Here is a 14,272-nt window from a genome sequence, read left to right as displayed (position 1 = left end):
GTCACAATTTGGGTGCCTAAAAGAAGTCTCCGAACCTTGAAGATCCTTCTCATCCTAATGCAACAGCGTCACTGCTCCACGGTGTATTGTCTCCGATACGCTGATCTCTATTGCAGGTGTCTGCCTTGCCTTACCTAAGTAGGGTTTCCAGCGCATGCCGCCCCACATCTGCACTGTGCCGCCAACGGAGGATGGTCTGCGGTCCGCAAGGACCGCTGTTCTACTATCTTCGCTAGGCCGGTCTCCGTTGCTAGCGTTTGCGCCTTGGGCGTAGAGTAGTACCGGTGTATGCTCAAAGAATGTCTGCACGTTGCTGCCGGCTGAAGTCTGCAATCGGTACGCGGCAAGCGGGTTGCTTGGCATGGGGAAGCAAGGGACACGCGTGTTTAATCCTTTTGAGACGCGCTAGAGACGCGTCGTGCGCCCCCATCCCCTCGCCAACTTTGTGACGCTCGCACTTCCACACCCAAAACTCCCGCGGGTTTGCACAGCACGCATAGACAAGTGAACTCTTCGATTACCATTTCTTTGTTTTCCAGCTATGGCCCGAAGGACCAAACCGAAGTCTAAGCCAAAGGCGCCCCCCGTTCATTCTGCCAATTCCCCGCCGGTCCAGCAGGACGATGTCCAGGCCGCGTACCAGACCCTCGTGGAGTAAGACCACCTACGTTAAGGAAACCGCGGAGACTGACATACGTACAGCATTCGCAGCAAACTCGAGGCCCCAAAGAAGCGTACCGCAAAACAGCAAACGAAAATCCTCAAAGAGTCAGTTTCTCTCGTCGTACGAAACCGAAATTGCGTAGACTAATCACTAAGTTCGCTTTAGAGAATGGCCGGCCGCTGTCACAAAATACAGCGAATTATGGAATCTCCAATTCGCCCGTGAGATAGAGACTCGTCTACCGACCGAACTGAGAGCGATGATCTTCGACTATATTTGGGATAACAAAGCATTCAAGTATCATGAAGAGTCGATGCAATACCGTCTCAACCCTGAGTCTTGCCGCAGCGACGTACCAGAGTTACCGCACTTCATTCAAAGCCGCTTCATGGGTTTGAAAATAGCCCACGAAGTTATGGTGAAGTGGTACGAGGTACAACCCGACCGTAGCGATTCTGGCAGCTATCCCGACATTGATGGCCTTGGTCCAGTTGAATATATCACCATAGCATCAACGGAACGAGTCGTCTGTCAAGATATTTGGGATGTTGGACTTATTCCCGCAGATGTTTTGCAGTCACTGTATGTTTGTCTTTGGGAATCCAATACAGACATCGATGCAGAAGGCGAGACGCTTGTCAAGACCCTGATGAGTATCAGGAAGAAGAGGAATTTCAGTCTCCATATCGAATTGGTTCAACAGGAGGTCAGGTTAAACTTGTGGGTCCCGTGGATCGAACTCCTGAGACCTGTTCTCCAGGCATATGAACGCGAAGGAGGGCATTTGCGTTTCAAATGGGGGCATCCGTTTAACAGGTACGACGACATAGAGTTTGACCTCACCGAGGTGCTCAGAGATACGAGTGGAAGTGAACAGTGGAGGCAAGATGCGAGAGAGTATCTGGACAGTCTGGATGACTATATCCTCAAGGAATATCACGAGGTAGGTGCTTATTTGACCTCCCGATGATGACCTATAAATGAGTCCTCGAACCATGCGATCAACCCCTGAAAACGCAAGTCGGTAGCTAATGCTTTAACCGGTATCTAGGATCCGTGGATCGCATTTTCGGAACGCCATTACCTTATCGAGAATGAGCCAGATTATGACCCCAAGAATTATGCTCATCCTGCGCTCAACACTCCGCCCGGCTTCTATCCTGAATCATCAGAATACAGCGATAGCGAAGATGATAGCGAAGATGATGCTAGTCAAGACGATGCTGGCGAAGACGACCCCAGCGAAGAGGACTCAAGCGCAGACGACGCTAGCGAAGACGATGTCAACGCGGACGATGCTGGCGAACATGACTCTACTGCGCAAGTCTCTACTACGGATTAATCTGTCAAACATCCTGTCGAAGCCATTCAAGTGCAAACGGCATCAGCTCGGACGAAGACGACAAAGACGACAAAGACGACAAAGACGACAAAGACGACAAAGACGACAAAGACGACAAAGACGACAAAGACAAGCCCGTTGTTTTCGATCCCAGCGAAGCCGGTTCCAGCGACGATGAATACATGGAGAGGAAGCTAGCGGAGTCTATTCTCGGGACGCAAAACATAAGAAAGATAATAGGCCATCAAAGAGATGAGTTTTGCGGAGCAGGTACGTCGGAGTCAGGCCAGCTATCCAGCTTGATCTTGTTATGGAGTGCTCTTCTGATTCAGACGGTTCGGATTCAGACGATTCTTGCCCGTCAGATCTCTCGAATTGGATGCAGATATGCATAGTCACCTCGATGCATGGATTTTTTAATACACGAATATTCCAGCTTTTGAAGGCTTTCTCCAAAAAGCTGGAATATTCGTGTATTTAAAAAATTCATGCATCGAGGTGACTATGCATCTTGTTCGTTTAGCCAGGAGCAATGATATAAGATACCCACCCTTTGTTGAACGCGTGTAAAATTCTGTAACTGTACCATAGAAGTATAACAATAATCAATGTGTCTTCTTTGATGTAGCATCTTACCCCGATGACACAGCCGTTTATTGTTATGAGGATCGCCTCACGGTCTCACGGAGTCAAGAAGAACATGTGGACTTGAAATGCTTGCAGCATTGACCGCAACGCATGCGGAGTATTCTAGCAACCGCCCATTCCCATCTCCCATACTCCCATAATCATAACTTCGTAAACGCCCCACCAGATACGCCTAATCACTCGCCTTATACTTCTCCCGGTACTCATCCAACCTCTTGAGATCCTCCTCTCCACCCAAGCTCCTCAAATACTCCACAACATCATCCAGCGTCAAGATGGCCAGCACAGGAATACCGTACTGTTTCCTAACCTCTCCAATCGCACTGGGTCCCGGCTTTCCATCGTCATCAGTCGCCGTAGGCATCTTCTCCCGCCTATCGAACGCCACGATAATGCCCACAAGCTCACCCCCCTCCCTCTTAATGATATCAATAGCCTCTCTAATCGCCGTACCAGCCGTAATGACATCATCCACAATAACAATCTTCTTCCCCTTCAGACTCGCGCCCACGATGTTGCCTCCCTCACCATGATCTTTCGCTTCCTTGCGGTTGAAACTGTAGCTCTTCTGTCCGTATTTGGCCATGTCCAGATCTGCGAGCTTGTCGACTGAGGCTGCTGCGAGGGGAATGCCCTTGTAGGCTGGGCCGAAGAGAATGTCCCATTGGAATGAGGGGTCGGAATCGCCGTGGTTCTTCAGTGTGTGTGCGTAGGCTGAGGAGATGGAGCGGAGCAGGTCGGCGCGGTGGAAGAGGCCGGCATTGAAGAAGTAGGGTGATATGCGCTTGGACTTGAGGGTGAAGGTGCCGAATTTCAATGCGCCGGCTGAGACGCAATCTTTGAGGAAGTTTTGCTTGTATTCGGGGAGCGCCATGGTCGGAATCGTTGTTGTTTGTCGTTATCCCGAAGTGGGTGAGGCTGTCTGAACTTTTCTTTCCGAATCTCGTTCCTTTCCGAGCTCGGAAGCAGGGAGGCTTCGAGAAGGTGGGCCGTGCACAGAGACCGTCATTGCCCAAGTTGCTTCGCCAGAACTTTTCGTGAGCATCACGAACGCCCGCCCCACGCTATCCCATACCCGCGCATCTGCCACCTGCCTCTTTCTGCTGTGTCTCCTTAGCTGCGTCGGTCTGATAGAGGTTTTTCGGGCGTCTGGGGGATTTTGTTCGTGCGGCTGTTGACAATCAGGCGCAACATTTCTTTACGCCGCCATCACAACCTGACATCTTCAACATGACCATGTATGTATAAACTTCAGTATCCTGCGTCTTCTCAGTCACACCAATGCTAATCCAATGCTAGCTGGGACTCCATAACCGGACGCAAGTCCAAGGAGACCGCACCCGCGCCCGCCTCGCCCCAAAATGGCGACTTCGTAAAAGAAGACACCTTCCAGCCCACACCCTTCGACCCCAACACGGCCATTCAAAACCCCTCAGAATTCCTGCTCGACCCCTCACAACTGCACCCCCTCGCCGGCCTCAACCAAGACACACTCGACTACCTAAACCTCGAAGACAGCGTCCTCTCGGACCTGCCCGGCGCACAATCCGCTCTGCCCTCACGCGGCTGGTCCGACGACTTATGTTACGGCACGGGCGTGTCGTATCTGACGGCGCTGACGATAGGAGGAGCGTGGGGTCTAGCCGAGGGCCTGCAAAAGAACCCACCCAGCATGCCCCCACGGTTGCGCATCAACGGCGTGCTCAATGCGATAACACGGCGAGGACCTTTTCTGGGAAACAGCGCGGGCGTGATTGCTATGGTGTATAATGGTATGAACAGCACGATTGGGTACTACCGCGGCAAGCACGATATGAGCAACAGCGTCGTGGCGGGCGCATTGAGCGGCGCGCTGTTCAAGAGCACAAGAGGGACGAGGCAGATGGCTATTAGCTCGGGTATCTGCGCGACTGTAGCGGGAGGATGGGCGGTACGTTCAACCAATTCTTGGTACTGCTATAACGAAAGCTAACAGCCCACCAGATAACACGAAAAGTCTTCTTCGAGCCCGACCTAAAACAAGTCGATTAAAACCGAGATAAAAGCGATTGCGCCCAGCAACAAATACCAATTTACCGCTTCCCTACCGAAGTAGGTACAGCGGCCTATTCTCAACTTCTACTACGTTCGACGTTTCTCCTGCATTTACACGAATTCGATCTTAGCGCATGCGCATCCCTCCTCCTCACCACTCTGCGGGCCCTGCCCAACTTGTACATTAAGGCTGGCGTTCATCATACGGGAGGATAAGACCCTGTTTCAACGGAGGGATTTAGAAAAAGGTCTTGGTGTTGGAATTGGGTTGGGACCAGCGGCCGGACGTTCTTATTGGACGATCTCGGCTGTTGTACTGTGTACGTTTGTATGTGTATGTAGAGATGAAGTGATGGAATGGAGATAAAGTTAATGACATGTTCAATCAAGCATAATCAGCATGCTTTGCAGATCTCCTACCTTCTAAAGTCTACCTATCTCAATCATCAACCTCGATCCCATTCTCCTCAGCATACCGCCTCCAGTCATAAACCGGCTGCATCCACATCTTCCTCGTAACACTAACCCGGCGTTTCCTCGCAACGCCCACACCAACCTGCTTCATCACAACATCATATCCCCAGTCCAACTCCACCAACTCACCACCCTGCCCCCTTACACAAAGTTCAAGACACCTAGCAAACCAGCTCGGCACACCCCTCACCCTCACATTCTCAACAACCACACTGGGAAAAAGTCCCACGAGCGGTTCAAGCGCGAACATAAAATGCGGTACATAAGGATTCGTTTCGGGAGCTCGCTTCATGAACCCAGCCATGTCCATCGCACCCAGATACCCAAGAGGTCCATCATCCACATCTTCCATCCCAACTTCCTTGACATCCACAAGATCAAGACCATCAACCGCAACACTAATCTCGAGTTTCTTCAACAGAGACTTTTGATCTTTGTCCTCGGCGTGAAGAGTAAGTTGCTTGATGATCTGCTGCAAGCGCCCCCTGAGCCGATTACACGGCGCGGCCGTGCTATCCCCCGAACTGATGTTCAGGATAATACGCAGGTTTTCTATATCACGCAGTGTGTGTACGTTGAGGCGGCGGGGATGCAGTCTGAAAGGGCCGAAGTGCAGTTCGTTGGTGTATTGTTTGGAGGTGATGACGAGGGTGATTTCGTTGGTGTGGAGGAAGAGGGCTTGTGGGGGTTGTTGTTAGAGGATGAAGGGCTGGATCTTAGGGAATAGATTGGAGGGAGGGAGGGAGGCAGGAGAGTTCGTATTCTGACTATGGAGCCTCAATTCAGGGATTCGTAGCTTACCTTTCGCTTCCTGTGCCAGGGTCTTCACGCGTATCAACGCGGCATAGTCGGATAGCCTGTTGCTGATGTGCTGGTTACCGTTCATTTCCCTTTCATAATGGTTCTCCCAAGGAAGCACGGCGCCTATTGGCCGCGTCTCGATAATCCATTTCGGTTTGTAGTTGGGTTCTTCGGAATACGGTCCCCATCTGAACTTTATGCTCTGGTTTCGAGGAAGTACGTAAGTGAGGACGTGTCTCTGTAACTCCAGTGGGAGACGCTCAAAAGGAAAGGTTTCAGCATGTCCCGCTTCGTTCATGATGTTGTGCTTAGTAAATATGGTGTTCCAGTGGTTGGTGATGCGCTCAGAGTTGCAGACTTCTATAGACATGTCGCTGGGCCGCTGAGGCTTGCTATACGCTGGACAGCAATCAAGACGGTGTAACAACCGCCCAGCGCACTCTCATACATACACACTTCCCCAGTCAACTCGCCCTAGTATTCTTACTGCTCCATAGTATAAATGCAAAGTTACGCAGGGTTACAATAGTGTGTAGAGATATCCTGCTGTTACCTCTAGCCAAATAGATCAGATCTATAGCTACCTGAGTAGAACGCTGTTTGCGATGGATTGAAAGCCGCGAAGACATACTATTCACATGCTCTTTGCTAGATTATGATTCTACTAATGCGACTTGCCCGAGCTACTGCTGTGACTCATGAGCGTGCCAGAAATTGGAATCCAGAACTACCGACGCAACATGAATGACTACGACTGTTGCTAGTATACTATACCTAAGCATGAACAGTGACTCAGTTCATGACTGACACCTGATATTGCAACAGACATGAAGCTGCGCAAATCACTTGACGATGACTCACCAACCTACAAGAGGTGCACCCATCCATGTAATCGAAAATAAAGTAACTCACTGCTCGAGGATGTAATGAAGCTTTTTGAGCGTACCATGGTTGGACGAAGCTGGTGAAAGGGAGTGATGAGTCGCAACACCTATTAGCGCGAAATCTTGGCGGCGCACCGCACACATTGAATTGCCCCACCGGCCGCCGCCACTTCTCACTTTCTGTATCGTAAGGGACCCCGACTACCTACCCAACCGACACCCCCGACAACACAACCACAACTGCAAATATGTCCAAAACTGCAGGGTGAGTTTATGCGCACCCTTTTTCGGTCTTTCTACGCCTACATCCTCCCATGCCGCCCCTACGTCGCTCCAAGCCGCACATCAAGCCACGAGCTTCTGCATACATCTCTCCGGGTTCTAGAGCATCAGGCTGACAATACCACTACAGCCGCACCGACTGGGCGGAAGAAGAAGATGAGAACGACTCCCTCACCTCCCTCCCACCCCAACAAGTCATCAAGAACAAAGACGGCACCGAAACCGTAATCTCCTACCGCATCGGCGAAGACGGCAAGAAATACAAGACAACACGGCGCATCAAGAAGACGGTCGTAAAGCAAATCGTAAACCCACGCGTCGCCGAACGAAAGCAATGGGCGAAATTCGGACAAGAAAAGGGCAAGCCCGCCGGCCCCCAAACAGACACCGTCTCCGTCGCCGAAAACATCGCCTTCCGCCCCGTCTCCAACTGGAAAGCCAGCAACGAAGATAAGGGCGACGAAGCGAAGAAGAAGGCCGAGCTCAAGAACGCAAAGATCAAGTGCCGTATCTGCCAGGGCGACCATTTCACCACAAAATGTCCCTTCAAGGATACCATGGCCCCCGAAGGCGATGTCGCCCCCGCGGAAATGCCAGACGATGCGCCCGGCGGTGCAGGAGGCAGTCTGGGCACCGGCTCTGGCGGCTACGTTCCTCCTCATCTGCGTGGCCGTGCGGGCGCAGGCGAGAAGATGGGCGGCAAATTCGACCGCGACGATAGCGCTACTCTGCGCGTTACCAACGTGTCTGAGTTCGCCGAGGAACAGGATCTGCGCGACATGTTCTCCAAGTACGGACACGTTACTCGTGTTTTCCTGGCCAAGGACAGGGAGACGGGTCGCGCCAAGGGCTTTGCGTTTGTTAGTTATGCGGATCGGAGTGATGCTGCGAAGGCGTGTGAGAAGATGGATGGATGTAAGTTTTGGAAAAAGTCTGTGGTTTTGGGTGTTGTTGCTAACTTTTGTGATCAGTCGGTTTCGGACATCTTATTCTCCGCGTGGAGTTCGCTAAGAAGGCTTAAGTGCACGGGAAGGGCATTTGTGATGGCGATATGATCATTGCAATTTGGCGTTCGGGGTAGTTTCACGGGCTATGATATCTGTAGATATGGGTCTCTCCGTGCTGGACGATAGCTATCGTTTGTGAATGCAAACGAAGCTGCTTCTCATGAATATCAATGATAGAGTGCTCGCTTTGAACTCGGATCCACACATCGACCACCATCAGTGCACTATCACGTCGAGTTCAAAACACTAGCATTCACTCAATAATAATAAACCTAACCAACAAGTCCAACCACCCTCCAGCAATTCAAGGGTACGCAGCATCCATCACATCATCTCTCTGACCCTGACCAGCCGATGACTCAAGACCCGACTCTTCTATCCTTCAGAGCCCAGATTCCATTGCACCCTGCCTCTTCCAGGACCCTGGAACTGGCCGATTGGCACCGGCTTAGGCTGCTGAATAATATCGCTGTTAGTCCTAGGGATCGTTTGAACGACTGGCTTGGGAGTGTTGGCCGTGGTGTGAAAGACCGTGTCACTGCTGCCTCTAGGGAGCTTGGGCTTTTGGATGTGGTGAGGCGACCAGGGCGTGTTGAAGTCGTTGACGAAGGGGGTTTGGGCAGGTATCGACGGGGCGGGCGGTGAGAACTGAGGTGATTGTTGCATCAACTGTGGTGAGCCTTGTGCGTAGTCGATGAGGAGGCTATGTTTTGTGAGTATACCAAGGTCAGGCATCATCAGAATGCGAGTGGTCTTACTCCTGTGGTTGAGCACTGCCCCTTCGACTTGGCTGCACACTGCTCGCCACACTACCTCCACCCGCTACACTGCCCGGCGCACTCCCGTACATTGCTGCATGATGTGACTGTGGCGTGGCGGGCAACCATCCACTACTCGTGATGCCCTCGGCGTCCATAAGTCGCTGGAGCAGATCTTCGGTGATGACGAGCAGGTGTTCCATTGCACCGAGACGTGAGTCCTCTTTCGCAGAGCAGCAGTGTACGTAGGATCTACTCGAAGGATTGTGCTCGACGATGCAAGCTCCAATTTTTCTTGAGGAAGTCGGAGCGAAACTTATCACGTCTAGACAACGATTCGGTCCATATATCGCGCGCGCGTTCGCTAGTATAGGTCAGTCACCCGCGATAAAGAGCATGGAGCCAAATTAGGTACATACCGAGTACTCTTGTCCGCGTGCTTTCCAGAGAGTCCTCCGAGTCTTTGTCCTCCATGCGATGCAGAATCTGGCTCGCCGTTCGTTCCAGCGCCAGGCTCTCGTAACTGCCGCTCTTGCCGTGCTTCATTTCTTTGAGCGTCTCGATCATAGCGGTCAGCCGTCAATACCCGAGAGAGGTTCGACTTCTTGGATTTGTTCGACTGTCCCGATGAAGATGCGGTAGAGTCACCCGTGTCTGCGCGCCTGATAGGTCCGAACTTGTCGAACGTCGTCAGTTCTCTGGCGAGGTTCTTGAGGGAAGATGTTCGAGTGAGATCTGAATTCGAATTTGTACGACTCAGGGCTGGTGAAGTTCCAGCTGATCTTGAACCGTCAAGTTGGCGGGTACCCCTGCGCTTTTCGAGCCGAAGTTGATGGAGTCTCTCTTCCTGATGTGCGGCTTCTTTTGTACGCTGCTCCTGTCTAGCAAGATAGACGTCCCGAACGCTGGTATACCGGTCTAGACGATGAGGATTCTTGCTATGATATGGGTTAAGCTGAGGTCCTAATGCAATTCTCTCCGCAAGGGTTGGGGGAAGAGCTGGCTGCGAGTGTCTCCTTGACCGGCTTGAAGTTTGGGTAGAAGTTTGAGATGCGCTCGACGTGCTTGATCTGATCGAGATGGGTCTAGTGCCGGATCCTGTGGAGTTAGCTCTCGCTAGGCCGGGTCGCCCGTATGGGGGATCCAGGATGGTCGTTTCTTGTATGGTTGCGAGCTTTAGGCTCTGCCGATATTGTTCTTGCCAATACCAGGCTGGAGGTGCGCAGGAACCGCAGGTAAATGGGAACGTTGTTACGTTCGCGAATCGGCCCTGCTGAAGTCTGCTGTCAACTCTGATCTCACGACCTTCACCATGAAATTTGGCGCGCACCTAACGTGGAGTGGTCACCTTCGGTGCCGACGAACTTCAGATGAAGATACAGATCTGTAACGGTATATGGGAGAAGCGGAGAAGGTCGAGCTAGCGTGTGCCGGGTGGTAACAGGTGTTCAAGGTAGTGTTGCTGGCGGTGGGCCAAAGGATGAGATGGACACTGAGGTGATAGGTGCTCAGAGAGGATGCTGTTCGATAGCCGAAAGGCTGTGCCTAGGTATTGGTAAGCGCTCAGCAATAGACCAAATTGTGAGTGACGAGGAAGCTGGTATGACGAAGTTGTTGTTTGTTGGGGCCACGATAGGTCGTCGCTGCCATCCGATCGACGTCTTGCACTCATTGTTAGCCAAGAAGGAGCGCTGCCAGACGTCACTTAAAGTGCAGGAGCGAACGTCGATTTACTGCAATCACGTCATATGGCCAAAAGTAGCCAACCGGCGATGACGAAACGATGTGAAGTATAGAAGTAAACGGTATCTAAGCAGATCTGAACAATAACCCCCACTCTGTTCCACCGATGGTATCCTATCCTTCCGTGTCCCGATCTTCCATGCAAATGCCCACACACTAACGCTTCAAGTACAATTATGCTATTCGATACACACTACACCACGCACCCAAACACACCACCACTATGTTACTGAAACCGGGAGGCGTTAGACTGAACCGTGTGGAGAAGAAGCGCAGAACGTGTGAGTGGCTCTGTAGGCTTCCGTGCGTCCACGTTCTGGAACAGAGTTCGTGCTTCGGCATCCAGCGTCTAACCGGAGAACCTGAACCGCGAAGCTTCCAGTCTACCGAGGCCTTCGCGGGGCGCAACGTTTCGGCGGCGGTAACTAGTGGTGAAGTCTTGTAGGATAGTCCTTATCATCCTGACATCGCCAGTTTGGATACGTTGTCGAATGTTATTTAGGAATCGCTCGCTCTCTTGAGGTGTGATACTGCCTTGAGGTAACATGCCAACGGTACTAGCTACCCACTGAGCGACCTGCTCAGGCATAAGCTCGAACAGGTCGAGGAGCACGCCAGAAGAGTCCGCGAAGCAGCCCTCAGGGAAGCTGTACATCATGCCAGTCATGATGCGCTGGACTAGTTGAACGCCAGCACCCATGACAAGTTGCTTGACGCGGTTCCGCAGTTGCTCGGGCACTTCGTGACGCGTGTTGTCGAAGCTAGATGAGGGCGAAGAGTTGCGACCGTATCCAAGCAAGTCGCGTAGGAAGTGCAGCACTGCGATGATGGGATCCTCCTTGAGCAGTGTCAGGGAACTGCAGGCTGCAAGGAGAACAGTGTCCATGAGTGGTGACATGATCGATTCTGAGGGGAAGTAGAGTGCCATGTCGGCGGCAAGGCGGAAGTAGTCCTCGATGAGGTCAGGAAGTTCTTCTGGGGGCAGGTCGCTCAATATCCGTAGGAAGGTCTTCGCTTGCTGCTCGTAGAACTGGTAGACGTCGTTTGCTAGACTTGGGTCGACATCGTCTACACCCTGCGAAAACTCCCGCACTATCGACGCCGTCGCCCATAGGAAGCAACCCTGCCTTGACTTGTCGAAGCCCTCAATCAACTTAGTCGCGAGATCTGGTAGGAGTGGACGCATGGCTGTACGGTAGGAGAGCACCATGTACCGCCAGCATCGACAGACACGTTCGAGGATAGGTATGCTTGCGTTGAAGTGCGTGATCATGTTAGCGAGAGTAGGGAATATCTCTTGGCAGTACTTGACAGCGGGATGTTCTTGACCGGCTGGAATCTCTGGCCTGACCATCTCGAAGAAGATGGTCAAGAGATTGATCTTGTCGGCGATTAGCTTTTGATCCGCCTCATCCTTTGCTTGACGCGCAACTTCGATGAGGTGAGCCATGACCGGGTCGAGGTAGAGCTTGAGTGTTGCTAGAAGCTGATCGTTGGGTACCCTAGCGACTACTGACGCGACACCTTCTGTAATCTCTTCCTGACTGCTGATCGGCAATTTGTTGAGGTTCTTCGCATAGAATTGTTGAAGAGGGCCAACAAAGTTGACCAGCAGGCTCGCGCAGTCGTTGCAGAAGAATTTGAATGATAGCGCAGCGGCTCGGATTACGTCCTTGGCAGAATGATCGAAGGCTGCCATGATGTAATCCAGTTGTAACTGAAGCGTATCGGGGTGCTGTGCGGTCCACTCGGTGTATCTTCCCAGAGCCATGACAGCCTGGAAGCGTAGCTTGTGGTGGTCGGGTATGCCTGCGATGAGGGGGATCAGGCGAGGTAGCATTATGTTCTCGTCCGGAGGTACCATGCGACCCATAGCCCTAACAGCGAACAAAGGCGCTTCCAGCTTCTGCCACTCGGGCACGCTGTTTGCACTGGCCTGAGCGCCATATGTTTGCACCCATTGTTGCATGAGGTCGTAGGGCTTTTGAAGACACTCGACGACGCCCATGACCTCGCAGCAGTCCTTCAGCACATCGCCCATCTGATGACGGAACTCGCGGAACTTTTCTTCCTGGTCGCGATCGCCCTCGAACAGATCCTTCTCGTCGCCAGACTCCGGCTTGGGGAACTCCAGGTGACCAATCATGATGTCTACCAGCTTAGAGTAGATATCCATGCACTGGTTGCGCGCTTCGGCATATTTGTCGATGGTGAGATACTGCTTAAGATCATACCAGAACTTGAACGTGTGAGATATGGCATCCCTCTCCTTGTCCAATGCAGCTGTCGCAAGTATGGCTTGTACTAGGGCGCGGAAGTCGGTCGGCAGGCGAGCGATAAGAATGACCCACGATTCTCCAGCCTCGGCGAATATCCTGGCGATGCCCTTGAACTTTTCCGTATCCTCCTCTTGAGCTGCCTCGGCGAGCTTGGTTTGAAGGTTGATGACCTGGGGGTAGAGAACCATTATCGACTGGAGGGTTTCGTCGACATCTCTGGTCTCCGCGATCAGGGCGCTCAAACACTCAACAGCGGCCTCAAATGGATCATCCAGGGACAGATCCTCGACGATGATCTTGAGAAGGGGGGAGTTTATGATGGCATCCAGTGGTATCTCGCGTATCCAGGAAGTGATGCAGTTTAGTAACTGTGGGTTTTGCGCGGCAGCGGCTATTCAAAGTCAGTGGAAGTGGATTGAGAGAAAGGCTGTAGACGTACGGGAAGATGTGCCATATCGTATGAGAAGCTCCAGGGCTTGTTGGGCGTTGTCGTCGATCAACTCGGCCGTCCTCATAGTCAACTCGTGTTCCTGACCACCACATATTAGACTACAACTCTACTATCATATGTCGACGCCGCGGGGAATAGTTGCCGTGGGCTGATGACGGGGCGCGGCTCGTTCGGACGTACTGTGAGAGCGATCTTGCGTCCATGCGTGACTTCTTCGGGGAGAACGCGGAGGAAGTCCAAGACGCAAGGGAGCGTTGCTGGATCTGAGCCGAGGGCGTTGACAACGTCTTTGAGGACATCCTTCCACTCGGTCATCTGTATAGCCAAATTCGCCAGGCACACGCATAGCTGCAGACGTATGGGCTTGGGTCCGGCGTGGAATGTCGCCAGATTCCGCATGATGGATGCTCGGAGCTCTGGCAGCTGTGCGCGAGGCACTTGGTGGAGGTCGTATACGATCTGACATGTTAGAACAGCCCAAGCACAGAGTAGTGACGACTCACCTTTCCCTTGAGTGTAGTAGCAGCAAAAAGCTTGGCCGCGGCATCTGCTGAGTTTGCCTCTAGCATAGCCAGTGTGGTTGTCCATGCCTCTTCCTGTCACATATCAGCCCCTCATGCTCCTGAACGCGTGCCCATGCTACGTACCGACTTCTGGAACTGCTCCAGAAACTGATGTGCCTGCTCTTTCTGCGCGCGATCCGCCTGCGACGACATGGTGTTGTGCGCCGCCAGCACAGGGTCGAAGACCTGCTGTCCGTTGGCAGCCATGGTGAGGGAATTGGGCGTGGTAGTGGGGGGACGGATGCGGATACTGCTCGGAGCAAGGCGGCGGGGCGTGGATTATATTGCGCGCATCAACTGACTTATTACCAGGGTGCAGCGGAAGGAAGGTGCAAGCGGAGA

General features: G+C 52.5%; 6 protein-coding genes across 6 annotated transcripts; 3 read left to right on the top strand and 3 right to left on the bottom strand.

Annotated features, from left to right (window-relative positions):
- Nucleotides 1-541: 541 nt before the first annotated feature.
- Nucleotides 542-2,006, top strand: J4E78_008871 (uncharacterized protein; the record flags this gene model as incomplete). The annotated part of the gene is made up of 4 exons (XM_049369470.1): nt 542-654; nt 703-768; nt 830-1,607; nt 1,716-2,006. The coding sequence occupies 4 exons, from the start codon at nt 542-544 to the stop codon at nt 2,004-2,006; spliced, it is 1,248 nt and encodes a 415-aa protein (XP_049218794.1).
- Nucleotides 2,007-2,826: 820 nt separating this feature from the next.
- Nucleotides 2,827-3,528, bottom strand: PYR1 (Orotidine 5'-phosphate decarboxylase; the record flags this gene model as incomplete). The annotated part of the gene is made up of 1 exon (XM_049369469.1): nt 2,827-3,528. One exon carries the CDS (start codon nt 3,526-3,528, stop codon nt 2,827-2,829), a length of 702 nt encoding a protein of 233 aa, XP_049218793.1.
- A 356-nt stretch (nt 3,529-3,884) lies between these two features.
- On the top strand, nt 3,885-4,685 carry TIM23 (Mitochondrial import inner membrane translocase subunit tim23; the record flags this gene model as incomplete). Its single annotated transcript, XM_049369468.1, has 3 exons — nt 3,885-3,892; nt 3,954-4,584; nt 4,638-4,685. The coding sequence occupies 3 exons, from the start codon at nt 3,885-3,887 to the stop codon at nt 4,683-4,685; spliced, it is 687 nt and encodes a 228-aa protein (XP_049218792.1).
- Nucleotides 4,686-7,095: 2,410 nt separating this feature from the next.
- Nucleotides 7,096-8,150, top strand: TIF35 (translation initiation factor eIF3 subunit g; the record flags this gene model as incomplete). Its single annotated transcript, XM_049369467.1, has 3 exons — nt 7,096-7,112; nt 7,260-8,044; nt 8,101-8,150. The coding sequence occupies 3 exons, from the start codon at nt 7,096-7,098 to the stop codon at nt 8,148-8,150; spliced, it is 852 nt and encodes a 283-aa protein (XP_049218791.1).
- Nucleotides 8,151-8,511: 361 nt separating this feature from the next.
- Nucleotides 8,512-9,461, bottom strand: J4E78_008867 (uncharacterized protein; the record flags this gene model as incomplete). The annotated part of the gene is made up of 3 exons (XM_049369466.1): nt 8,512-8,839; nt 8,895-9,258; nt 9,314-9,461. The coding sequence occupies 3 exons, from the start codon at nt 9,459-9,461 to the stop codon at nt 8,512-8,514; spliced, it is 840 nt and encodes a 279-aa protein (XP_049218790.1).
- Nucleotides 9,462-10,986: 1,525 nt separating this feature from the next.
- J4E78_008866 (uncharacterized protein) lies at nt 10,987-14,137 on the bottom strand (the record flags this gene model as incomplete). The annotated part of the gene is made up of 5 exons (XM_049369465.1): nt 10,987-13,307; nt 13,356-13,446; nt 13,548-13,826; nt 13,871-13,963; nt 14,015-14,137. The coding sequence occupies 5 exons, from the start codon at nt 14,135-14,137 to the stop codon at nt 10,987-10,989; spliced, it is 2,907 nt and encodes a 968-aa protein (XP_049218789.1).
- Between the last annotated feature and the right edge of the window lie 135 nt (nt 14,138-14,272).

The sequence above is a fragment of the Alternaria triticimaculans genome (genome assembly GCF_023758025.1).
Source record: "Alternaria triticimaculans strain BMP 0046 chromosome Unknown scaffold_17, whole genome shotgun sequence".
Taxonomy (NCBI): Eukaryota; Fungi; Ascomycota; class Dothideomycetes; order Pleosporales; family Pleosporaceae; genus Alternaria; species Alternaria triticimaculans.
Note: the sequence above shows the minus strand (reverse complement) of the source record. Positions and strands in the feature narration are given on the sequence as shown.